This window comes from Haliotis asinina, chromosome 3 (assembly GCF_037392515.1).
Source record: "Haliotis asinina isolate JCU_RB_2024 chromosome 3, JCU_Hal_asi_v2, whole genome shotgun sequence".
Lineage (NCBI taxonomy): Eukaryota > Metazoa > Mollusca > Gastropoda > Lepetellida > Haliotidae > Haliotis > Haliotis asinina.
Window position 1 is genome coordinate 44743008 of NC_090282.1, and position 27899 is coordinate 44770906.

A 27899-nucleotide genomic window follows, 5' to 3' on the forward strand; every position below is an offset into this window, starting at 1 on the left:
ACTCACTTGTGTAGAAGAAAAAAAGGCTTGATATTGAGGCATTCGGTATGGAAGCCCAAATGTATAAGTTGGTTAAATAATCATTTAGCTCTGACAAAGAAATATGACACGTCAACACTAGTTAGTCCATACAATTCTCATATGTGTCATTAAATTGCATTTCCAAGACAAATGTTTGACGATATACAACTCCCCGACTGTTCAAAGGTGATAATCGGTAATTCCCTAATTCAAATCGACAACCTTTCCTGACAGAACGCACCCGAGATGACACATGATCTCAGCTAACAAGAGTCCGTGATTGATGTTGTAATTCCTATTCGATTTAGCACCACAGATATACCGGCCACATACTTGTAAACCGAGAAACACAGCATATTGTCTAATTACTTCAACGAAGTGGAATATTTACCTAAAAAGAATCATCGACATCTAATAATCAGTTATCTCAGACAAACAACATTCAGTTTACAGTAGTTAATTCTTGCGACCTTTTCATGTTTGTTAGCCAGGCACGTGAGACACTCATCTCTTATGAGCCCGACTGGTATGCACATCCGTCTAACGCGTTTCAAAGTTATTATATACCTCCATACAGATAGCTTTCGCTGCTATCTCGGCGGACGGCGATTATGTACAGATTGAGCATCAAAGGTGTTCTCTTGCAGACACCAAAATAACTGATTAGATGGGAAATCTTATATAATTTGCTTCTGTCCCAGGGGAAGGACTTGATATATCAATCAGCAGGCATCTGTTTAACCTGGTAGGGTACTTCAGATTCTCTCACCTTCAGCACCGACGGTGGTGCTGTTTGGTGCGGGTTCTCGTGAGAATGAGTTGTTAAATATGACGCCCTGATATATGGAGACAGCCAGCTTTGTAAATATTGTCTTAAAGACACATTTTACGTGGTTAAACTACGTCGAGGCAGATCTGCGGCGTTACATGGGCGAAACACTAATAGTTAAGATTTGAGTGGCTGATCGACGTTGAGGCAGATCTTTAGTGTTTAAAGGGTATCTCCTATATGACAGTCCTATCATTATATGGTTGAAACTTTGCCTAAAGTGAGACCTTATGTATCACATGTGTTTCGTTGTGGGGCTGGACTGAAGTCCAGGAAAGTGTAAGGAATCAAGCTGCCAAACTCCCATCCACATTGAGATGGTATTTCATGATGTTCCCTTCCCCAAACTTGCTTAACGTCACCTGAATTGTGACCTGAGCTCAATGAACAGGACCACACACTATATTATTGTGATATCATTACACGTTTAAACGTATATGAATCATATCTCCACGTGGTGACCCGTTTTGCCCCTGTTTGAGACATATCTTTACGTAGTTACACCTTTTGAACCTTATGCACGTGTATGCTGCTGCGAATTATGTCTTTTGTCAGTTCCAGCTCATCGAGTTTACATATAGACTGTTGCACTCATGCATTACCTGAGTTATACCTTAAGTATGTTATTGCTCCTATGCTCTCCTTTGAATAACACATTTAGTCTGTTGCACATGTACACCACCTTGAGCTATGCCTTTGTCTGTTGCACGTGTGCTCTAGTTATACTATTAGTTTGTTGTACGCATGTTTTAACATAAGTTGTATCTTGCTTCTGTGGTGTGTATACTCTACCATGCCATTAGTCCGTTACACGTGAGCACTATTTTGAGCTATACCTTTAGTCTGCTGCACGTGAACACTACTTTGAGTTACACCTTAAGCCTGTTGCACGCGTGCACTACGCTGAGTTATTCCATTAGTCTGTTGCACGCGAGCACTATTTTGAGTTATACCATTAGTCTGTTGCACGTGAGCACGAATTTGAGTTATACGTTTAGTCTGTTGCACGTGAGCACTATTTTGAGTTATACATTAAGTCTCTTGCACGTGAGCACGAATTTGAGTTATACGTTTAGTCTGTTGCACGTGAGCACTATTTTGAGTTATACCATTAGTCTGTTGCACGTGAGCACTACTTCGAGTTATACTTTTAGTCTGCTGCACGTGAGCACTACTTTGAGTTACACCTTAAGTCTGTTGCACGCGTGCACTACGCTGAGTTATTCCATTAGTCTGTTGCACGCGAGCACTATTTTGAGTTATACCATTAGTCTGTTGCACGTGAGCACGAATTTGAGTTATACGTTTAGTCTGTTGCAAGTGAGCACTATTTTGAGTTATACATTAAGTCTCTTGCACGTGAGCACGAATTTGAGTTATACGTTTAGTCTGTTGCACGTGAGCACTACTTCGAGTTATACTTTTAGTCTGCTGCACGTGAGCACTACTTTGAGTTATATCTTATGTGTTTTTTGTGTGCTGCTTAAAGCTATGTCATTAGTCTGTTGTGTGCTGCTTTGTGTTATGCCCTTAGTTGAACGTGTGCACCTGGATTTGGAACATTAGGACACACTACTTTCAGTTATCAAGTTATGGGTCACTAGTATTCGTTACTTTTGTTAGTTCCACGTTTTACGCCGAGCGTGACCTTTCAAAGGTTGCTAAAGTAAAACAGTTAGGGAGATCACATGACTAAACAACTTAGGTTCACGAAATAAAGCCTACCCCAAACTGTAAAGTCTGTTTCAGGGTATAATTATACATACGCCATACCTACTTTGAATTTTTCAGCAGTGTCAGATGTTTTACGGGAGCAGTGGCTCCGGCATGGCCTCAAAGGAATAATGTCATATTGAGGAGATTTGAACAAAATTTGATTGCTTGCTTTGCTTAATGCAGGTTTACATGTTTTATGATATCGCACGTGTTGAGACTAAAGTTTTCGTTGTCATTAATTAAGACTTATTACACCACACTGTCGTGAGATGGTATTTCATGATGTCCCTCTTAATCCCAAGGGTGTTTGCCACGCGTGAGCCTCTCGCCTGGTGTTGCCACTTCCAGAGTAGGATTAATGACCAGAGAGAACCGCAGTTTTTATCTGCTGATGAATACTGATAGGAATTGTGATTGAAAACGCACAAATATGTTTTTGTAATACCAACGAAAGATATTTTGATTGATGTGTTAAAACAATTTAGATTCCAAACGTTTCTCTGCTCTCTGCTGTTTGAAAAGTCAAACCGTTCAGAACAATGTAATGTATTGCCAGTATCAATTATCGATGCCTAGCTATTATTGTTTCTGCACCTGATCATCAACAGACAGTGGTGTACTAGAGTCAGAGTGCTTTTCCTAATCGTGAAGGGAAATTCAAGTTGCTCGCGAGCTTTCTCATCAGAAAAGCAGAAGTGAGGTTAAACGCTTGTGTAGGTAAGTCAACGCTAAGTGTTTCACATCTTAAGTAAGCAGTTTAATCGACTTTATAACACTACGGTTTCTCTGAGAAATCGCACTGGGATGGCAGTTCCCGATGATACGTGGGTGTTGTTGAAGTAATTCGGTTATAAATTCTACGTGTTGCTCCTTTGCTGACGACATGAAGCAGAGAAGTATGACTAGCGCCTGGCAAACATTCTCACCCTCATTCATTGAAGGAGGACAAGGCGTTGAACATCTGCCACTTACAGCGATCAAACGATCCTTGATATTCTTTGCAACCTATCACATTGGAATGACATGGAGGTAAATGAAATATTAAAAAGCAGCTTGATCAAACCAGTTGAGAAAAGATGTAGCAAGCTTGCTTCAGGAAGCAAGTGTCATGGAGTAGCGTGGGTATTGAACGTGTGTCAACTCCAATGTATGTATGGATTTGGCCGTGGAGGCGTGGTCACGTAACCCGTAGTATTGATTACAATGTGGTTGGTTTGTAAGTTGTGCTTGAAAAAACACCATTTCTCACTCTGGTTAGAAGGTTTTGTTTGATTCTCTTTGAAGGACATATTAGTTACGTCACTGCGTGTTTGCTTTACGTGGATGGGAATCAAATAGGCATAAAGGTACAGCATACATGGATAGTACTGGTACACCAAGTATACGATCCGGCGATTCTTCATTCGAACACTTCACTTGGCTAAGGGAGGTAACTCAGGTATCACGGCGCTGTTGGAAGTTGGGCTATCTCTGTGTCCGCTCCTTAGATCACTGACCCTCAACAACACCAAATCCTACCAAAAGAAGGGTACATGTTCTTTGACAAGGATACGTAAATAGAGATTCGTAGATATCGGTTAATTTCATCTATTACAATAAACAATCAGTTCGATTTGGAAAATTCTTTATCTGGCATTGTGTGTTGACGCGCACTAATGAGCCTATTTGTGTGAAGGTTGCCCGAAGACTGTGATAGCAATCAGAAAGTCTCGTGTAATGATGCCTATAGGTGCCAAAGTCAACATCGTAAACTATGACACTAGGACAAAACACATTCCACCAATTCCACTGTCCGACAAGTTTAAATGCGACAGGCAAACACCTTCTACGTATAGAATTGCACATAATGATGTAATTGCATCAGAAAAAGGTCTCATCTTGCTGAAGTTGTGTCTTAATGCACTCATCTGCAATTCACATAAAATACACATAAACCACTTGAACTAGGTCAGTGGACCATGCAAACGTGGCTTCAGCAATGAAACATTTTGACGTCAGTAAAATATATGTGAGCCTGCTACAGCATTTCGTTCTCGCCGTTGCGCGAAAAAATATATAAATGACACCCCTCGGCATCCCTCCATACACACAGTCTGTTCTATCTGGGTAATGAATCAGAAATGTCGACAGCTATGTTATTACCTCAGTGTTAAAAGCGGAATTTCAGCGATCGCTTACTGTCTGGTTTGGTTGACGCCCTTCTCTGAACAGGCGAAGTGGAAGTATGTGGTGTATATTTGTTTACATAGATAATATTTCCGGTATTTTTGTACTTGTTTCTGGTCATGGATGGGAATGAGAATGAGGAAATATAGCTCGGAATACTCCCGATGGATGGCATTCTACATAGCAGGAATTCCCCACCACGGTTTACGAGTTCCGACGAAAACTGTTACTCAACATGTACCTGCTTGCTCAGTACCAAGGCCGAATGAATGCCGCCTTACTAGATCCTCGCTCTCTCCTGAACCTATGCCCGTGGGTCGTTGCTTTCGTCTTGTAGTCAAGGACAGATGATGTCTGTGGTCTTCAGGACATCACCGACTTATAGGCATCCTAAACTAGGCCAACCTCTATATCTTATTATTGCCAGTACTGAATGATTCTATTTCATGTTTTATTTCATGGAACCATATGTGCAAGCAATATTTGTTGTTAAAAATTATATGACACTATTATGTATATACATGAAAGATATACAACACATATTTCTTTTCCATTGGTCTTATTGTGTCTGGTGGATGTTTTAATAAGAGGAAAAGTCAGTTTGTGGTAGTTGTTTTTGACTGAGTTGTGTTTCAACAGGCTTACTGAGACAACAGGGGTGACTATTGACGTCGTTGCTGTTTTTAAAGCGGTGGTCACATCTTGCGGACACCGACGTAGTTGACTGAGGGGTGTGTGGGGTGGCGGTTGGGGTCAGGGTGAACGTATGAGACGTGTTTAACCGTAGTTCAACAAATTCTATACCTGCAATTGCTTTATCAAGGTTTGTGTAGCCTACTGATAACTTAATTGTTCAACATCCTTGCCCTTCATTCCTACTCTGCCCCGTGGACTAATATAAAGCCGACTCAAATACTTTATTGTTGGATGTCAGTAATATAGCTGCAGTCAGTAAGTGCCTCCGTTAAGGTGATATCCATTATATACATTGCAGTCTAAAGAGATGTATTCACAGCATGTATTGGCCTCAGTACATTGTACTCAGTACTGGAATACATGGTAACACCAGTAATTACCCTGTTTATGGTTCGATGTTTGTTGCATACACCAAAGTCATTGGTTCAAATCGATTGCCGTGTTTGTTATATGGCTACCCTACGAAGTGTAATTTCGTTCACCTTTTACCTTATACAATATTTTGGTCGACATTTTCAAAGAAATTACAAAAATCAATGAAAACCTACTTGGGTTATTCATTTGTGCTGTGCCTAAAGGTAGTCATCGCAGTGCTAAGATTGAGGCTTAAAAGCTCCGTAGTCTTGAGATTGAATTCCTTCGACTGCAAGTCAGAGACGTCACACTGAGAATCACGAGAAAACCTTGTTTTGGTTACGGTTGACTTCTATTCTTGAAATATTCAGTGAGCTAGCACACCTGATGACCGAGGGGAATTATAACTCTCATGCTTCAAGCATCGCCACCGCGCCCTCCCTTGTTGGTCTTGTATCATTTAGACATGCAGTGATTCACTACGTAAGCATGCATTACTAGCGTTAAACATACAAGCCAGTTGGGTGTTTCTGCATCGATGTACCGATGTATCTTAAGACGACAGGGATTATAGACTAGGCATAGTTATATCACCATGTCTGAAAATGACTTGACTGGTTGCCTTGTGAAATGTATGTTTTACGACTATCCCGTACACGCTGACGACGAGTGGGGCTTTATAGCGGATCTATGGCTGTTCGTGCCTAGGTAGCGTGGTAAAGACTCATAATTTGCTGATAGTGCACAATATTGATATAATGAAAAAAAAACATATCTGAAAGTAACATGTTGAAGCTTTCGTCGTATGCAGAATGACCGATGTAGGATATGTATACACATTATGCAATATATTTTGGCAAAACTTTGTTCTCTAGGTAAGGACATGGTGGGGGGGGGGGGGGGGGGGGGAGGGGGGGGGAGGGGGGGACATACTAACATCAAGTCTTTTCGATAGAGCGTGTGGAGTTGAAGAAGTCACCATTGACTTCAAGTTGACCGCCATTTACATGCATTGACTTGAGCACGTGATAGACCTTGTCTCTGACATTGCTTTTTTAGACGAGCATTTACAAACTCGAATCAAGACGGCGAGGCAGGTATTTTGTAATTAAACTGGTGATCGGGTAATAATGGATCAATAAATGATCATGGCTGAATCCAGAGTGAAGTGACTAGAAATGAAAGGAACACTATATTTTACAAAGCATTCTCAGAAAAGCACAAAATCTTACAAAGTGTGATTAAAGTATCAGTGACATAGACACACATACAACTAAGGGTATTATGTTCAACATGGATCCAAAACGTTTTCATTAGATTTGTGATATGACTCTAACATATATAAATTGCTTTTCTCTTTTAAAAATGGTTTGCATAGTTAAAATATATGGCAAACAATTAAATACCATTATCTGCATCAATAAGACTCTATATACATACCATATGTTATTATGGATTCTCTTGCCATTGAGAATAAGATATTAAATCTGTAGTATGATGCAGGTCCTGAAGTACATTTTCTAGTGCAATAGTGGCTGTAAAGTAAAATATATTGACGAACAAGAATTCACATTACAAACATCCACGAATTAATCCCTACTGAAAAATATTTTTAACCTGTGGTTACAGTTGAAAGTGAGGTCTTTAGATATAGTATTCAGTAACATTTCTTTCACATTGTCCCACATCACACATGCATGGAAAGGCTTGTACGTTTGATCAATTATTTACGGTGTACTGTCACACTAAAAGCTTTACACGAAGACGGATCATAAACGACTTTGGGATACAAACCCAGACATTGTACCATGGTATGGATTATTGTCAGTTGGTAGTGTCTGGAAAATAATCAAAGATTACTCAGCATGACAAGGACAGGGTATGAACGTTACAATGCCAAGTTATACCGAGTGCCATTGACCAGCCACCGGACGACCTGGGTCAGCGTCGACGGGCGCTATCGGAGAACACTTGCTCTGTATCAGAGGTGTTAGAACAAGGGGGACGACAGACTGTTCAGGTTGGATGCTGCTGTGGTGAATCTGCGGGGGCGTTACAGGTTCATATGGAAATAGTTTGAGGAGACAATCCATTCGGCAACACTCACGCTGTGGCGTACATCCGAGCAGTCCCAACCATTGCTGGCGGCTTACACCGTTGATTAATAACATCGGTAGTTATGGGGCGTCATACAACCGAGCTGACATTTCGCGGTTATTGGGTGAAGGAATTCAAGAACAATTCCTGTTTTATTCAGATAATTGATGACTTGTTGATGCAAGAATGAAATAAAAATCGTCCATATCAGAGATTATCGGCTAAAATAGATCCCACTGGGCGCAGGGCTAAATTGTGATGAAGTTCATATTATCGGATAACTGAAAATCAGTGATGACACTGTCCTTGTAATGATGGAGATCGCGTCAATGTTGGGGATCGATTGCTCACCATGTCTGCATAATACAGGTGGTCCTGGGATAGTTGGCCACTGTGCCAGCAGAGGTGATACCAAGGTTGGTCAAAGCATAAATAGTAGAATATGAGATAATTTCATTAAAAGCAATGGCGTCAAAGTGTTTGTAGCATTCTGCAGAGTGTGGGATGATTTCAGAGCGAGGATGGATTCTGATTTTTGGTCAAGATGATTTCAAATATAGGTAGGCCACTCACTCTTGTTCACGATGATTACAAATATAGGTAGGCCACTCACTCTTGGTCACGATGATTACAAATATAGGTAGGCCACTCACTCTTGGTCACGATGATTACAAATATAGGTAGGCCACTCACTCTTGGTCACGATGATTACAAATATAGGTAGGCCACTCACTCTTGGTCACGATGATTACAAATATAGGTAGGCCACTCACTCTTGGTCACGATGATTACAAATATAGGTAGGCCACTCACTCTTGGTCACGATGATTACAAATATAGGTAGGCCACTCACTCTTGGTCACGATGATTACAAATATAGGTAGGCCACTCACTCTTGGTCACGATGATTACAAATATAGGTAGGCCACTCACTCTTGGTCACGATGATTTCAAATATAGGTAGGCCACTCACTCTTGGTCACGATGATTACAAATATAGGTAGGCCACTCACTCTTGGTCACGATGATTTCAAATATAGGTAGGCCACTCACTCTTGGTCACGATGATTACAAATATAGGTAGGCCACTCACTCTTGGTCACGATGATTACAAATATAGGTAGGCCACTCACTCTTGGTCACGATGATTACAAATATAGGTAGGCCACTCACTCTTGGTCACGATGATTACAAATATAGGTAGGCCACTCACTCTTGGTCACGATGATTTCAAATATAGGTAGGCCACTCACTCTTGGTCACGATGATTTCAAATATAGGTAGGCCACTCACTCTTGGTCACGATGATTTCAAATATAGGTAGGCCACTCACTCTTGGTCACGATGATTACAAATATAGGTAGGCCACTCACTCTTGGTCACGATGATTACAAATATAGGTAGGCCACTCACTCTTGGTCACGATGATTACAAATATAGGTAGGCCACTCACTCTTGGTCACGTTGATTACAAATATAGGTAGGCCACTCACTCTTGGTCACGATGATTTCAAATATAGGTAGGCCACTCACTCTTGGTCACGATGATTTCAAATATAGGTAGGCCACTCACTCTTGGTCACGATGATTACAAATATAGGTAGGCCACTCACTCTTGGTCACGATGATTACAAATATAGGTAGGCCACTCACTCTTGGTCACGATGATTACAAATATAGGTAGGCCACTCACTCTTGGTCACGATGATTACAAATATAGGTAGGCCACTCACTCTTGGTCACGATGATTACAAATATAGGTAGGCCACTCACTCTTGGTCACGATGATTACAAATATAGGTAGGCCACTCACTCTTGGTCACGATGATTACAAATATAGGTAGGCCACTCACTCTTGGTCACGATGATTTCAAATATAGGTAGGCCACTCACTCTTGGTCACGATGATTTCAAATATAGGTAGGCCACTCACTCTTGGTCACGATGATTACAAATATAGGTAGGCCACTCACTCTTGGTCACGATGATTTCAAATATAGGTAGGCCACTCACTCTTGGTCACGATGATTACAAATATAGGTAGGCCACTCACTCTTGGTCACGATGATTACAAATATAGGTAGGCCACTCACTCTTGGTCACGATGATTACAAATATAGGTAGGCCACTCACTCTTGGTCACGATGATTTCAAATATAGGTAGGCCACTCACTCTTGGTCAAGATGATTTCAAATATAGGTAGGCCACTCACTCTTGGTCACGATGATTACAAATATAGGTAGGCCACTCACTCTTGGTCACGATGATTACAAATATAGGTAGGCCACTCACTCTTGGTCACGATGATTACAAATATAGGTAGGCCACTCACTCTTGGTCACGATGATTACAAATATAGGTAGGCCACTCACTCTTGGTCACGATGATTACAAATATAGGTAGGCCACTCACTCTTGGTCACGATGATTTCAAATATAGGTAGGCCACTCACTCTTGGTCACGATGATTACAAATATAGGTAGGCCACTCACTCTTGGTCACGATGATTACAAATATAGGTAGGCCACTCACTCTTGGTCACGATGATTTCAAATATAGGTAGGCCACTCACTCTTGGTCACGATGATTACAAATATAGGTAGGCCACTCACTCTTGGTCACGTTGATTACAAATATAGGTAGGCCACTCACTCTTGGTCACGATGATTACAAATATAGGTAGGCCACTCACTCTTGGTCACGATGATTTCAAATATAGGTAGGCCACTCACTCTTGGTCAAGATGATTTCAAATATAGGTAGGCCACTCACTCTTGGTCACGATGATTACAAATATAGGTAGGCCACTCACTCTTGGTCACGATGATTTCAAATATAGGTAGGCCACTCACTCTTGGTCAAGATGATTTCAAATATAGGTAGGCCACTCACTCTTGGTCACGATGATTACAAATATAGGTAGGCCACTCACTCTTGGTCACGATGATTACAAATATAGGTAGGCCACTCACTCTTGGTCACGATGATTACAAATATAGGTAGGCCACTCACTCTTGGTCACGATGATTACAAATATAGGTAGGCCACTCACTCTTGGTCACGATGATTACAAATATAGGTAGGCCACTCACTCTTGGTCACGATGATTACAAAGAGTGGGCATAATTCTGATTCTCTTGTAAACGTTCCTTGTAAACGTTCCTTGTTAACGTTCGTTGTAAACTTGTTTTCTTTGTTAGCATCATGGTTTATTCTGCGTTTTATTTGGTTCGAGTAGTCATGATTCACTTTCTCAAACATGCTGCTTACATCGGGTTGAAAGAGGATGTCTCAAAACCATGCATACAGATATATAAATTTTAAAATCATTAAAACTAATAGGACTACAGGATAATCAGACTTAAAGACAGGAAATGTATAAACGTATCTTTTTATGCAAGCTTAAACAGGATCGGACACAATTTATCCACCAAAACCCCCATCAGAACATCTGAAACGGAGGTACACAGAGCTAATGAAAACCAAGAGACATGCGTACTGAGTATTATTAAATTCATCATATACTGAGGAAAACAAATAAGGGAACACCACTTGATGCAGTGTTCCTTTATATCTTCTGTGGTTTCCTCCTACAACACTGTTGAAATATGGAAAATAGTTCAGGTACGCTTGAACTTTCCTGTGTTCCTTTTCTTTTTTCTCTCAGTATATATGTATATGTATATATACAAGGCTGCAAATACAATCATTCTGTGGGTAACAGATATGATACAACTTCAGACAAAAGCACTTTTTCAACATAAGGGAAGTTGCCTTTGAAGTCTGAAACAACCAAGCAGCCAGCAAAGGGGACACAAAATTTGTGCATCACTACACGCTATATTCTTTTTGATAATTCACAAATTGGAATATTGTTTCATTGTCCCGGAGTACGTATCTCTAACCTTGAGATCATTGTCCCGGAGTACGTATCTCTAACCTTGAGATCATTGTCCCGGAGTACGTATACGTATCTCTAACCTTGAGAGCGATGTGTTCCTAGACAGTCGGGAAATCATGCCCGAGAACACGTTAGGTGATGCTTCGTATGATGATATCCCCAGCTGATTGCATTCTTGTATTAACATTTCGGGTGAACCCGAATGGCTGGCAGTATACATGAATTATTAACAGAACACTTTTGTTTCAAATGTGTTTTATATTTTCTCCAGCGGAATTACTTTAATAGTCACAAGACTGACCCGTTACCGTAAACGATCTTGAGATAGGGGTGTAACGGCTGATTGGTGCTTGAGAATTATACATTCCCCAATGAACATCGGCGTTTATTCTTAACATTACAGAACTATACCTGTCTCAGAAATGGGCTTTCTTGGGCCAGTACATCATATCGACTAAGGCGGTTTAGATAATGGTACCGTCATTCATGTTAATATGGAAATCAAGAATTTCAACTGTAAATAGTATTGTCACACTCACATATACAGCACCCCTGCGCTATCATTAATTAATGGTCAGGTAACCCATTTACTTCATGAACTAAATTCTCATTGCAGAACACCAATCGTTGATATCTTCTTTGGAAAGTGTCATGTCAGAGTATAAATACATAAATATCAAGTATTTTAAAACATCTGAAACAAATGCCCTATACTCAATGCACCTGCACGTTTTACATGGACGAATGTTCAAACACAAATATCACGTATTTACATGACATACCTTAGCTGTAACCGTTTCACCTTTCGAAATTGATTATTTAGACACTAACATTTTAGCTTAACTTCACCAAACCATGTGTTATTGATTAGGCATGGTAATTAGTGAGTTTGTGTGGCATTTTTATGTACGCCAGTGTACACAGTACCTATTTCATGAAGTACCCATGAATTTGATGTTGCATCAGCATATTTTGTACATGGCTCTGCTACATACAAACGGTGAGTATCATATTATGGAAAGCTCGTACCGTCCCTGTTGGCATCCTCCATACCATGAGGAGTCACCACGTCTGTTCTTGCCTGTGGGTTGTTAATTATTCAGAGGAATTGGTAATTTACGGGCCAATGTCCATTCCTGTTATTACACATGAAGTAACGTCATTAAGGGCAGTTGCACATGAAGGACTGGCAGTGATGTATGTTGATGCTCAATGCCCGAGGGTGATGCTTTGTTGTACATTTATACACAATGATGGTGGTACTCTATCGTGGGCGTTGATACAAATCTATACACGGTGATACACGACAATGGGATTGGAAGCAGTGGTACATCAACTATTACTGGCATCGAAAAAGACGGGCAAATGTATGTTGAACGTCACGACACGCTGACACACTTTAACGGTTTTCATAAACACTGATACACATCGATAAATTATGTTTGGCTGATACACGCTGATGCTTCCAAAGCCAACCCTCACCACCGAGGAAGAGTGATACAAAAAGTTGAACATATCGACACTGATGCACATTGTTGAACGTGGATATACCGATACACAATGTTGAACAGCGATATACCGATACACAATGTTGAACAGCGACACTGATACACAATGTTGAACAGCGACACTGATACACAATGTTGAACAGCGACACCGATACACAATGTTGAACAGCGACACCGATACACAATGTTGAACAGCGACACCGATACACAATGCTGAACAGCGACACCGATACACAATGTTGAACAGCGACACCGATACACAATGTTGAACAGCGACACCAATACACAATGTTGAACAGCGACACCGATACACAATGTTGAACAGCGACACTGATACACAATGTTGAACAGCGACACCAATACACAATGTTGAACAGCGACACCGATACACAATGTTGAACAGCGACACCGATACACAATGTTGAACAGCGACACCGATACACAATGTTGAACAGCGACACCGATACACAATGTTGAACAGCGACACTGATACACAATGTTGAACAGCGACACTGATACACAATGTTGAACAGCGACACTGATACACAATGTTGAACGTCGATATACCGATACACAATGTTGAACAGCGACACTGATACACAATGTTGAACAGCGACACTGATACACAATGTTGAACAGCGACACTGATACACAATGTTGAACAGCGACACTGATACACAATGTTGAACAGCGACACTGATACACAATGTTGAACAGCGACACTGACACACAATGCTGAACAGCGACACCAATACACAATGTTGAACAGCGACACCGATACACAATGTTGAACAGCGACACTGATACACAATGTTGAACAGCGACACTGATACACAATGCTGAACAGCGACACTAATAGTCACTCTGATGCACAGTGTTGAAGATATACAACAGGTCCAATTGTTTAGAAGTCATTGCATAATGATTTATATTGTCAGACAATGACATTGCATTATCCAGATACAAAATGATACCGAAAGACACTGCGACACTGATGACTCTACGCAACCGTTCATATTTCAGACACAATGCTGTTACAACGTTACCATAGTCAAATTGACACCTCACAGCCTTAAAGACAAAAGAGGACACTGTCCAAACACTGTTACGTGTATTACATGTTGGGTGTGTCTCAGATACCAGTGCTTATCTACCTACATGCACTGTATCTCATTATCGTGCTAATAGACTCTGTGAAGTGTTTGCGAGGCCAACAAATGTTGAAATTTCATTACCTGAACATAACTCGGGAGCGTAATCCTCTATGCTTTTGGTCTATTATGTTTGACCCCGGACATCAAAGGGGCCGCCATCTGCAGCTGCAAAATGATTACCCCGAGCGCAGCTGCGCGTGGACTAATAGCTGACCAAACGTCTTTGTCAGAATCTTCAACAGAACGGACCGAATACAGCACTAACGGTGACGTCATTACACTAAGTGCATTGCCTTTCTTGGGGAAAACATTTGATATAATTGAAGAGCATTGCTGTGTTATTCACGACAATACAGATTTACCGACTTCAGTCAATGTTGTTGTGTATCAGTGTCGCGATGTTCAACGTTGTGTGTCAGTGTCGTGATGTTCAACATTGTGTGTCAGTGTCTCGTTGATCAACGTTGTGTGTCAGTGTCGTGATGTTCAACATTGTGTGTCACTATCCTGATGTTCAACATTGTGTCAGTGTCGTGATGTTCAACATTGTGTGTAAGTGTCGCGATGTTCAACATTGTGTGTCAGTGTCGCGATGTTCAACGTTGTGTGTCAGTGTCGCTATGTTCAACATTGTGTGTCACTGTCGTGATGTTCAACATTGTGTGTTCGTGTCGTGATGTTCAACATTTTGTGTAAGTGTCTCGCTGTTCAACATTGTGTGTCAGTGTCGTGATGTTCAACATTGTGTGTCACTATCCTGATGTTCAACATTGTGTGTCAGTGTCGTGATGTTCAACATTGTGTGTCATTGTCGTGATGTTCAACATTGTGTGTCAGTGTCGTAATATTCAACATTGTGTGTCAGTGTCTCGTTGATCATTGTTTGAAGGATTATTGATTCCATTTTCTGTACGATCCCGAAGAACGTTTCTTGCAGCATTTGCGGTATGTATTTAAGGTGTAATAAATACAAGAACAATACTGGTGCTAGATGCTGTGCTGAAGTTCCATCCAACGGTCGTATTATTGTTGTCAGTGTACCTGTATACATTCCTGTAATGTGGTGTCCAAGAAGGTCGGTGTGGGACAAGTCATTCTTGACCAATTGTATGTGACAAATTCTAAATATTGACAAGTAAATTATCAACTTGTTCAAATGGCATGCAACTGTACTTTATTAAGATTTCAACTGATACCACAGTCAAGGATGCGAGTATGTAAAAATGACTTCTTTGTCGAACTTCAAGAAAAACTGTAATAATAATAATGAGGGTATGTATACTGCGCAATACTCCATGCCCCTAAGGGGCATGCTCAAAGCGCGCAAAACAATTACAAACAACAACACATCAAGTCACATGAGAAGAGAGTCGTAAATACGAGCTTGGAGAAAGTTACGGTTTGAATCAGCTGAAAAGGTGTGTTTTGAGGTTACGCTTGAATGCTTGAAGAGATGGAGCTGTACGTAGTTTAAGTGGAAGTGAGTTCCATAGTGCAGTTGCAACAGAAGCAAAAGAGCGAGCACCAAATGTCTTGAGGTTGAATAGTGGAGGATCCAGAAGGTGTTTGTTACTGGATCTGAGGACACGAGCAGGAGTGTATGGTGTGAGAAGATCACATAGGTAAGAAGGCACCGTGGAGTTAACACACTGGTAAGAGAAAGTAAATATGTTGAAATCAATTCTTTCATGGATCCATAAGCAGTGCTAGGAATATAGAATAAAATGTATGTCACAGGAGGGCCTAGAGCGGGCAACAAGACGGACAGCTCTATTTTGGAGAGACTGCAGGCGCTTTATCTGGGTTTTGGAGGCACGTTGCAGCAGACTGTTGCAATAGTCCAATCTTGATAGAATGAGGGAGCAAACAAGCAGAGCAGTGGTGTCTTGGGTGAGTTGGTGGCGAATGCTGGATATAATACGGAGATGATAGTGAATAGTTTTGCACAGCTGATTTATTTGAATTTCCATGGAGAGACTGTTGTCCAAGTAGACTCCCAGATTTCTCACAGCAGTGGAGAAAGGGATGGAAATGTCGCCAATCTGAAGATGATCAAAGCGAAACTTTTTCAACCTGGCTGGTGGACCGAACAGTATAGCCTCTGTTTTACTGTCATTCATTTTCAGCATATTTGCTGTCATCCAAGACTTGACGCGACTGAGGCACAACTCCATGTTGTGTATGGTGGAGGCTTGATTATTCTCTGACAAATACATTTTGTCAATTAGTTGTGAATCATCAGCATAGAAATGGCTAATGACCTGGTACTGTGCAGTAAGGTGACACAAGGATTTGGTGTACATCGCGAAGAGGACTGGCCCCAGCACGGAACCCTGGGGTACCCCGCATTTGTGCACTGAGGGAGATGATTGGAGATCACCAATTTGCACATACTGAGACCTGTCAGACAGGTAGGTTAGGCACCATTTTAGAACAGTTCCAGAGATACCAAACTCAGTATGTAGTCGATTCATCAACCTGTCATGGTCAACTGTATCAATAGCAGACGAAAGGTCCAGCGTAACAAGCAAGGCAATGTTGTTGTAGTCGACAGCAGTAATGACTTTGTCCAATACGCAATTCAAAGTTGTTTCTGTACTGTGTGATGTAGGCCTTCCTATGAATATAAATGTTTTACCATATGTTTGTGTTTTCCTTATCTGCTTCCCCAAACAAATTCGCCTTTTATCAAGAACTCATTTTGATATACAATGTATAATCAAAGAAACGCTTCCTGGAACGAGATAAAATCAGCTTCCTTGACACATTTCCTTTCGTGTACAAACAATATTGTCATTCGGAAACATGTAAGAATTGGACATCATATATAACTGGTTCATATATTTCAAGAATATTTCGTAAACGTGTTTTCCAGGTTATAACGTATGATATATTGTCTTTTATTTGACAATACATGTATTTCAGTATGTCACAACTCACTGATCCAGAAACACCATACGGGTTGAAAGGGTACGGTGTCATCTGACATGACCTGATTCCCAAGTTGAATGAATCACCCAAAGTAATGAACAAAATATGTCGAAGCAAACAACATTGTATTCGTAGTTTAAACTGTTAGATAAGTGACAGGGCAGTTAGTAATAGTCCCTCTCACATAGGTCTCACCTCTCACCAGTGTGCAAAGTGTTTCATTGTTAACTGTTTTGAATGAGGCACTTCTTAAAGCCAGAGCTGTGCTGGAAACAGGCAATTAGACCATGTTTCCTCTTTGTGTGTTATTATAGAAGATTCCAAAGGTAACACTATAAAAGAAGCTGTTATCCATGAAGAAAGGTGATCATTTCCTTTTTTCCCATTAGGCATTTTGTCATAGCTAAGACATGGCTGTTGTTGTTGCTGTTGTTGTTGTTTAACGTCGCACTCAGTAGTATTCCAGCCATATGGCAGCGGCCTGTACATAATCGAGTCTGGATTAGACAATCCAGTGATCAACAACATGAGCATCGGTCTACGTAACTGAGATACGATGTAATAACCAAAGCAGCGAAGCTGACCACCCGATCCCGTTAGTCAACCATTGCGACAAGCATGTGTTACTGAAAACCAATTCTAACCCGTATTTTTTCTATCAGGCGTTCAAGTCACCCTCATGAAGCTCTTACATAGGCACATCCCTCCTTCCTGATACGAAGGAAAACGGGTGTCCATAGTGTTTTCCTTATCTGCTTCCCCAAACAAATTCGCCTTTTATCAAGAACTCATTTTGATATACAATGTATAATCAAAGAAACGCTTCCTGGAACGAGATAAAATCAGCTTCCTTGACACATTTCCTTTCGTGTACAAACAATATTGTCATTCGGAAACATGTAAGAATTGGACATCATATATAACTGGTTCATATATTTCAAGAATATTTCGTAAACGTGTTTTCCAGGTTATAACGTATGATATATTGTCTTTTATTTGACAATACATGTATTTCAGTATGTCACAACTCACTGATCCAGAAACACCATACGGGTTGAAAGGGTACGGTGTCATCTGACATGACCTGATTCCCAAGTTGAATGAATCACCCAAAGTAATGAACAAAATATGTCGAAGCAAACAACATTGTATTCGTAGTTTAAACTGTTAGATAAGTGACAGGGCAGTTAGTAATAGTCCCTCTCACATAGGTCTCACCTCTCACCAGTGTGCAAAGTGTTTCATTGTTAACTGTTTTGAATGAGGCACTTCTTAAAGCCAGAGCTGTGTTGGAAACAGGCAATTAGACCATGTTTCCTCCTTGTGTGTTATTATAGAAGATTCCAAAGGTAACACTATAAAAGAAGCTGTTATCCATGAAGAAAGGTGATCGTTTCCTTTTTTCCCATTAGGCATTTTGTCATAGCTAAGACATGGCTGTTGTTGTTGCTGTTGTTGTTTAACGTCGCACTCAGTAGTATTCCAGCCATATGGCAGCGGCCTGTACATAATCGAGTCTGGATTAGACAATCCAGTGATCAACAACATGAGCATCGGTCTACGTAACTGAGATACGATGTAATAACCAAAGCAGCGAAGCTGACCACCCGATCCCGTTAGTCAACCATTGCGACAAGCATGTGTTACTGAAAACCAATTCTAACCCGTATTTTTTCTATCAGGCGTCCAAGTCACCCTCATGAAGCTCTTACATAGGCACATCCCTCCTTCCTGATACGAAGGAAAACTTATCTAATAATTACCTCATTAATCAATAACAGCACACAAACACCTCACAACGTAGTTCGCGTAGGTGCGTCTGAACCGAGATTGGGATGTTAATAGACAAGGGAGGTCACTTTAGTTTATAGGCTGTCGTGGAAGTATCGTCAAAAGGCATCCAGACTAGTTGACATTTTATGAATACTTCATTTTGCTGCCACTGAAAATCTGCAGTAACGCCTACTATAAACTAGTGCCAGATACATATGTACAGTCAACTCCAGAAAATAAACAGTCTCGATTATCTGACTCCACTGGGTCTCAAAGGCAAACCAGAAGTGCAACTATGTATGGATCCCTGGAAATCAGTGATGGCACCAGGTAGGTAGGTAGGTCGGACTATGGTTGCTGAAGTTGTGAAGATATGCCCACGTTAAAGAGCAATATTCGAATGTTCACCATGTATTTCAAGACGAACCTCCGTCTATACACAACGGCTACTTTACTGTCCTTTCTAGAGTGACTGATTGATTGTTTGAGTAAGGCGCACGTTAGTTTTAGCAATATTACAGTAATATCAGGGCGAGGGACACCATAAATTAGTTTAACACGTTGTGTCAATGTGGGTGTCCTTTCTCGAAAGAAATGTAATGCAATGCAGAACTACAAAAACACAAACAAAACACTTTGAGTCACGTTATGGCTGAAAAAGAAAACGTGACGAGAAATTATATAATAACTTATTCAGTGCTAATTGACAGTTTTTCCTTGACGTTAACCTTGACTCGCATACTCACACTTCACGCCATCGATGCCAATTTACAGTGAATTATCAAGGTAGGTAGCCATGCATCTACACTCCCACTTAGGCTGGATTCATTCATCAGTCCGTGTGCTGGAGATATGAGTATGAATATCTACAAAGCTATCCACATCTAGTTCCAGTATCAGGGATGTGCTATTAGGACCTCCATTCAATTTTCATTTTTTCAGAGGGTTCCCTTAAAAAGCAAATGTCAAATGATTTCCATCTCTTCGAGTTAGTGTTTTGAGAAAGAAACCCCAATTGTGTATTAGCGAACAAAATGTTATTTCGCTGGCACTTCTAGCTGTTGGTGGTGTGCAGGGCTTTTGTTGAGATAATTATTTCCAATATGGTTTCTAGTGTCAAGAGAAAGACATTGTAACGACTAAACCGGTAGTTGTATTGATGAATACACTCATTAATGGTGTAGTTACATTCTAGGAATGACCTTACTGTGAATTGTGCTTTGCCAGCTGCAGTGAAAGTGTTTTTGACTTCATATCGTAAATCTTAAGACACACGAGATCTAGCACCTTACTGGAAGGTCGCATATTTTCAAATGCAACTTCTAAAACAAACATATTTAGATATACCTTATAAATTCATCTTATGGGTTACTATAAACTGAATGATTATGAACACTCATTTATTCAAATATTATGAAGCTTTCGGATTTAAATTTTCATTTCTTCTCTCTTTGTTCAGCATGTTTGTTGTGTTTAGTAGTTAAATGCCTAGAGCACAGTTATGTCATGTCAACATAAGTATATGACATGTGAGATAGAACAGAGGTTTTAGGAAGTGCGCTTTAGTTGGCGCTATCCATTCGAAAAGGGGGAGTCTTTTTATTAAATCCTCACGGGAAAACATTTAAAACACCTGCCATATTATTTGCAGATTATTTTCCCCTGAAAACACGCGAATTGTGTGGCTGGGAGGTCTAGTCTGTACAGAACAACACAGGCCTAGTTGCCCTGTCGTGGTTGCTGGAACTGGAAAGAGATGGGCTGCTTGTGGTTAACGTAGATGACTAAAGGTTGAAAATGGATTAGTGTGGGTTAATAAGGGATGGGTTAATAAGGGATGGGTATAGACTGAAAGGGGCTGATGAATCCTAACCGGTTGATGCGGGATGAGCATGTGTTAATAAGGGATGGGTATAGACTGAAAGGGGCTGATGAATCCTAACCGGTTGTGGGCTGAATATGGGTTGAGAAGGGATGAACATATGCTGAAAAGAGATGGGTATGGGCTCTTGTAGTAGAAAAGGGGTGAGCATGGGCTACAAACGAGATGATGGACATGGGTTGATGGAACAGAAAGTGGGTGAACATGGGATGCTGGAGTTGAAAGTACATGAGTAGGTTGTTAGAGCTTAAAAAGTATGGGTATTATCTTCTGGCGCTGAAAAGGAATTTATCTACATTTTGTCTGAACCAATTTGGCTATAAGAAATCAAAGTGCAACATGAGCATCGGTCTACGTAACTGAGATACGATGTAATAACCAAAGCAGCGAAGCTGACCACCTGATCCCGTTAGTCAACCATTGCGACAAGCATGTGTTACTGAAAACCAATTCTAACCCGTATTTTTTCTATCAGGCGTCCAAGTCACCCTCATGAAGCTCTTACATAGGCACATCCCTCCTTCCTGATACGAAGGAAAACTTATCTTATAATTACCTCATTAATCAATAACAGCACACAAACACCTCACAACGTAGTTCGCGTAGGTGCGTTTGAACCGAGATTGGGATGTTAACAATGTTCCATCAACCCATGTCCATCATCTCGTTTGTAGCCCATGCTCACCCACTTTCTGTTCCATCAACCCATGTCCATCATCTCGTTTGTAGCCCATGCTCACCCACTTTCTGTTCCATCAACCCATGTCCATCATCTCGTTTGTAGCCCATGCTCACCCACTTTCTGTTCCATCAACCCATGTCCATCATCTCGTTTGTAGCCCATGCTCACCCACTTTCTGTTCCATCAACCCATGTCCATCATCTCGTTTGTAGCCCATACCCATCTCCTTTCAGCATATGTTCATCCCTTCTCAACCCATATTCACATGCGATCATATTAGGCCTAACGACCTTTTACCGAAGACATGAAAACCAGCAAAGACGAATTTGCTTGCACATAAAGCCAGTGACAGCTTCTAACGAAGAACGAGGCAGTTGGGTAGCATAGTTGTTCTAGTGTCCGCCCGTCACACTGAAGACCCGGGTTCGATCCAGCACATGGGTACAATGTGTAAAGCCCATTTCTGGTGTCTTCCGACATGATATAGCTACCATATTGTTGAAAGCCAAAATCACTATGAACGAAGAACAGTGTGACTATCGGAACTTTCGAAAACCATGATGAATACAAAGCGTTTGTTGTGCAAGACGAAATCGGAATGTCGATAGAATGGTTCACGCTTTGGAGATTTACGTCTTAAACCAGGTCTTTCTAAGGGGATCAGTCACCTGGGCTACCTGATCCTGCCACAACATACACTCTGCGGAAACGCCTACAGCAAAATATGCCTCAAAACGAGAGCTGATTGCACACTCGGAGAATCAAACATCAGTCTTGGTATCAGTTGAAATACTTTAAACTGCGTTCATTTCGCCATGCTCAACTTTTCGCCTGATATCAAATTGAAAGTTGTCGGTTTTTTCACTGTTATAGGAATCACGGTCTATCTGTCATCGTGCATGACAGATGTATATGATCTACATAATGTATCTTTGCAGAGCTAAAATAAAATACATTTGAATGAGATGCGATAAGTTGGTTTAATAAGTGTAAATGTCGATAGAAAATGCGGTTAATGTTTATGAATATTACAGGTAATACGGTATATCTGATGCTCGTGGACACTTTTTAACGCTGGGAGATAAAGTCTTTAAATGCCAGTGTAGAAGTGACACGTTTCAAAGGAGGAAACATGGAGGTCAACTTCTGTAATGTGAGTAACGACCTAATGAAGAAGTAACAATATACTCGGATACGCCTAGTTCCTCAAATTACAGAAAACTGACATCCGCAAAAAATACCCCTGTAGGAGATGTAGATACTTCGATGCCAGATGCTGCCGTATATGAAATCCATTGCTTGGAGATGCACCACAATATCTGTAAAGCGAGGCGATACAGTGTGATATCTTAACGCAGGGAGATGCAGTATAACATCTTTGGAGATTTATATATGGAGTATATTATTCTTTGATGGTAGGGGAAGAAAGCTAAGATGGTTGATGCCGTGAGATGAAGTGTAATGTATTTGAAGCTAGGGAATAAGGTATCCGATTCTTAGTACTACTTGATACTGTGCAAGATATTCATACAAGATCACGTGGTCTGTCTTTGACGCTAATCTGTGCAATGTAACGTCTTTGATACGAGGGGATGTCAATACGTTTTGAGCCTTGCTTAGAAAAACACAAAATATTGGTATGAACCAAATTTATTTTTCAACATAGTCCCCTTGTGAGTCAAGACACTTGTTCCATCTTTTCTGCCAGGCGCTGATGCCATCTCTGTAGAAGCCACCATTTTGGTCCTCAAACCAAGCCTCAGTAGCAGCAATTAGCTCATTATCATCCTGAAGTCTACGACCACGCAAGTGTTTCTTGAGATTTGGGAACAGATGGTAATCACTTGGTGAAAGGTCTGGAGAGATGCGTAGGGGGGATGCGGCAAGATTTCGTACCCGCATTTCTGGACAGCAGCGGCTGCAACGCGAGAGGTGTGTACTGGAGCATTGTCTTGATGTAGAAGAATACTACGTCTGATCTTGCCCCGGCGCTTCTCCTTGATTGATTGTCGCACTTGCCTCAACAAGTTAGCGTAATATTCCCCATTCATTGTTCTTCCTTTTGGTAAGTAATCTATGTGGATGACGCCTGTGCTATCCCACAGGTTTCCAGGTTTCATCACAGGTTACTAGCCTAAAGTGAAAATCCGCTGGATTCTTGTTGTATCTGGTTAGCATGGAGCTGCTTATGGTGACCCTTGTTTGCTTCATTTCATCTGTCAGCATTCTTGGCACCCATCTTGCGCACACCTTAGACATGACTAGATGTTCATGAAGAATTGTCTCGATGGATCCGTGTGAAATGCCTGTGGTCTCCTCTAACTCGTGGACTGTGATTCGACGATTTTCCAGCACAAGTCTATGCACTCTATCAATGTTTTCCTGACTAATGCTTGTTATTGGGAGACCTGGATGGGGGTCATCTTCAAGACTCTCTCTACCATGCTTAAATTCATTGACCCATCGTTTGATGGTAGCAGATGAAGGGGAAACCTTCCCATAAACTCCTGAAAGCCTTTCTTCAATGTTCTCCGCCGAGTTTCCTTCAAGTACTAAAAACTTATTTACTGCTCTATACTCAATTTTATTCATTTTCACTGCCGTAAGGGGGGTCTCTTTCTGTCAATGTGAGCTGTTGAATAACTTCCGAGAGTAGGATACCCAAACTTATATATCACATCAGCTACACCCCAAGGTTCAATGTCGTACCATAGGCTGTGACACCTTGGTATGAAAAATGCTCAAGGCTCAAAACCTATTGACATCCCCTCGTATATTACTATGAATATGGGCCTGTGGCCTTCATACGTAATAAAGACACACCCACCCAATGTTTCTTTGATCAAACTTATGCAGTGTACGGCCATGGAATACCTTACGAGCACTTTGATACGGTAACCAGATGCGTTGTTGTTTGAACGTTTTTGATTTGCTTCCTCTCAGTAAGTGCTGACAGAACAAATGTATGCACGAAATTATACATACCTTCTTGCAGTCTTCATCTTGTAATTAAGGTGAAGTGCACCAAACAAATATATGTTTAATCAAATGTATATTTTACCGAAATCTGTATGCGTTTTATGTTTTAAGGATAAACTGCTTGTTAACCTTTCCATTTTGTCCCGTTCCCAACTTTCTGGTATCTGACACAAAGGGACAGGGTCCTTAGGAAGCATCATCCGCACTCGTAACCAGACAAAACCCAGTCTGAAATTGAAATATCATCGACTTGCCCACCACCACAGTTGCAGCAATACGTGATCTGTTAATCAACAGAATCTCATTAACCTCAGGGTTTCTGTCAGCGGAAGCGGCTCCGTTGTGTTAGGATAGAGTGCACGACTAATTCACCACAACATTGGGGAATTGTAATTCCTTCACATCGTGGGCGAACTGTTACAGGCATATGTTAAGTTCCTTCCTAATCATTGGCCTTGGACCAATTGAATTACCTTGTACTTGTAGATAGTGGGAGGGAAACAATTCGATGTCAGTCGATTGTCTAGATTTGTCTCCCGAATATTATCCCTGTGATTCTGGAAGCTTTAGTCCAGTGGCCAAAGCGTTTTGACGTGTCTGTAATATGCAACGACTTCCTCGGCAGCAAGATTTAGTTTCTCACGTTCAAGTTGGGAAAGAGCGGAGGATCGATCATTGGTCATACCAAAAGTGAGTGAGTGAGTTCAGTTTTACGCCGCACTCAGCAATATTCCAGCTATATGGCGGCTGTTTGTAAATAATCGAGTCTGGACCAGACAATCCAGTGATGAACAACATGAGCATCGATCTGCGCAATTGGGAACCGATGACATGTGTCAACCAAGTCAGCGAGCCTGACCACCCGATCCCGTTAGTCGCCTCTCACGACAATCATAGTCCCCTTTTATGGCAAGCATGGATTGCTGAAGGCCTATTCTAACCCGGGACCTTCACGGGTCTCATACCAAAGGAAGTGAAGAGACGTCACTAAACGGATAAGCACTACCATACAACTCTCTCGCGCGCTCTCTCTCACACACACACATGAACACACACACACATATGCACACATACACACACGCACACACACGCACGCACGCACACAATTTCAGTGGTCCATGAAGTGTGTTCTGTGAGGGATGAGATTGTGCCTGGGTCAATATATCTTCTCACCTGACCTATCAACTATGTCTCAGTCAGTATGCCCTCTCAACCGACCTGTTAACAGGGTGACCGTGTCTCAGTCACTCTATCCTGTCACCTGGCCTGTCAGCATGGTTACTGTATCTCAGTCAATATAATTATCCTCTCACCTGTCAACAGTGTGACTATATCTCAGTCAACAAAAAAATATCCTCTCACCTGACCTGTCAACAAGGAAAACTGTATCTCTGTCTCTCTATCCCCTCAACTGGCCTGTCAACAATGTGACCGTGTTTCAGACTCTCAGTCAATATATCCTCTCAACTGGCCTGTCAACAATGTGACCGTGTTTCAGACCCTCAGTCAATATATCCTCTCAACTGGCCTGTCAACAATGTGACTGTATTTCAAACTCTCAGTCAATTAATCCTGTCAACTGGCCTGCCAATATAATGACTGTATTTCAGACTCTCAGTCAATACATCCTCTCAACTGACCTGCCAACAAGGTGACTGTATCAAAGTCAATGTGTTCATGCTGTGTTACTGTTAAAGTATTCTCCCTACCTGTCCTTTTGGTTATATGACGGTTTCACTGTTAATGTATTCATTCTAAACGTCATCTTGCTTATGTGACGGTGTCACAGATAATGCGTTCATATCTCCGGTTCTCTTACTTACTGTGTAACGTTGTTAATATTAATGTTCCCAACGCCTGTTCTCAGATAAATATCTGCTCTCTAGATATCTGTTGTAGACACTCAGAGATAAACCTTCCTTCGAGTTTGGTAAAACTGCAGAAACGATACCTCCAAGTAATCAATGTGATTAGCAGATGTTTACATCTCCCCAATGTCGGTGTGGGCAGTAGAGATAGATCGTAGCGGATATATTTACTCTCGCACAAGATGCATAGCCATTTTTATAGAATAATCAGCAGCTATTCAATGTTCATCAACTGTGTAACACATATAATGGAAATAAGGAACGCTGTCTATAAAATCACCGATATGTGTGAAACTGTGTATCCATTTCATAGACATATGCTATATCTTGGACAGATTTTAATTCGATGTCCTTTGACAATATTGTTTAGCTCGTCAGCCTTCGTTCACCGTAGAGTAATCCAGCTGATCGTGCTATGCGTCATCATCATACTATCGCTACATGTGAAGTACTAGTCGTACTCTGCTCAGCATCTGAAGCAAAAGCTTATACTTCACCGACGAACAGTTCAGTGGGTTTCGGAACGAGTTACATTCATGGGTAAACTTAGACCAGTGTTATTCAATGGCGAGGACTGACACAAAGTTCGAAATTTAGACATTATTGGTCAAAGCAACGCGTTCACGTCTCTTCCAATGATATTACATTGAGCATCCTTAAAGTTTCAAAACATTTTTACTGTTACCAACATGTCTGAATCTCGGTTCTTTTCGACTGGAACAGCAACAGTAGCAACAAATCGTCAAACTCTACATTCTACATGGCATCTCGCTCATGTTTGGATGATAGTTTTAGGTTGTAGTGACTACGCGAGTCGTGTTGGTGCACTATGATATAGGAAATGTCAAGCATACATGACATATAGATGTATATGCTCAGGCTATGCATACGGTACTTTAGGATCATCAGACAGAACACATGTGACCCAAAGGCCACACAAAAATTCTACATATTTGTCAGTTTGAGTTCAAAATGTTGTATTTTGTATTACAGTGGCGGTACTCAATGGCTTCCTTTATGTAGTCGGAGGGGAGAAGAGAAACGACCATTGTTCCCCACTCAACACGGCTTATAGGTTTGATCCCCGCCACGGAACCTGGCTCCAGATAGCTAGCATGAAGTATCGCAGGGAGAGCTTCCAAATCGGGGTGCTGAATGGCAAGCTATACTCGGTGGGTAAGTAGAGTAACCGTCTGAAGGAGGGGAGGATATGTGCAGAATGAGTGAGCGAAGCTTGATCGCATCAGTGAGTTGAGCAGAACTGCCTGGGTGGCAGGACTGGGATTGGAGCAGGACCGTGTGGGTGACTGGACTTGGTGTCTGTGATTGGAGCTGGACCGT

At 41.2% G+C, this 27899-nt stretch overlaps 2 protein-coding genes across 2 annotated transcripts in view; one reads left to right on the top strand and one right to left on the bottom strand.

The window, feature by feature from the left end:
* LOC137278103 (organic cation transporter protein-like) overlaps window positions 1-27899 on the bottom strand; it is a 512032-nt gene that overhangs the window by 342514 nt on the left and 141619 nt on the right. The gene's annotated exons all lie outside the window — the stretch shown is intronic.
* LOC137276872 (kelch-like protein 9) overlaps window positions 1-27899 on the top strand; it is a 101856-nt gene that overhangs the window by 62174 nt on the left and 11783 nt on the right. The window contains exon 4 of the mRNA XM_067808520.1: window positions 27552-27734. Within this exon, the coding sequence (XP_067664621.1) occupies window positions 27552-27734 (183 nt within the window). The remainder of the gene's footprint in view (window positions 1-27551; window positions 27735-27899) is intronic.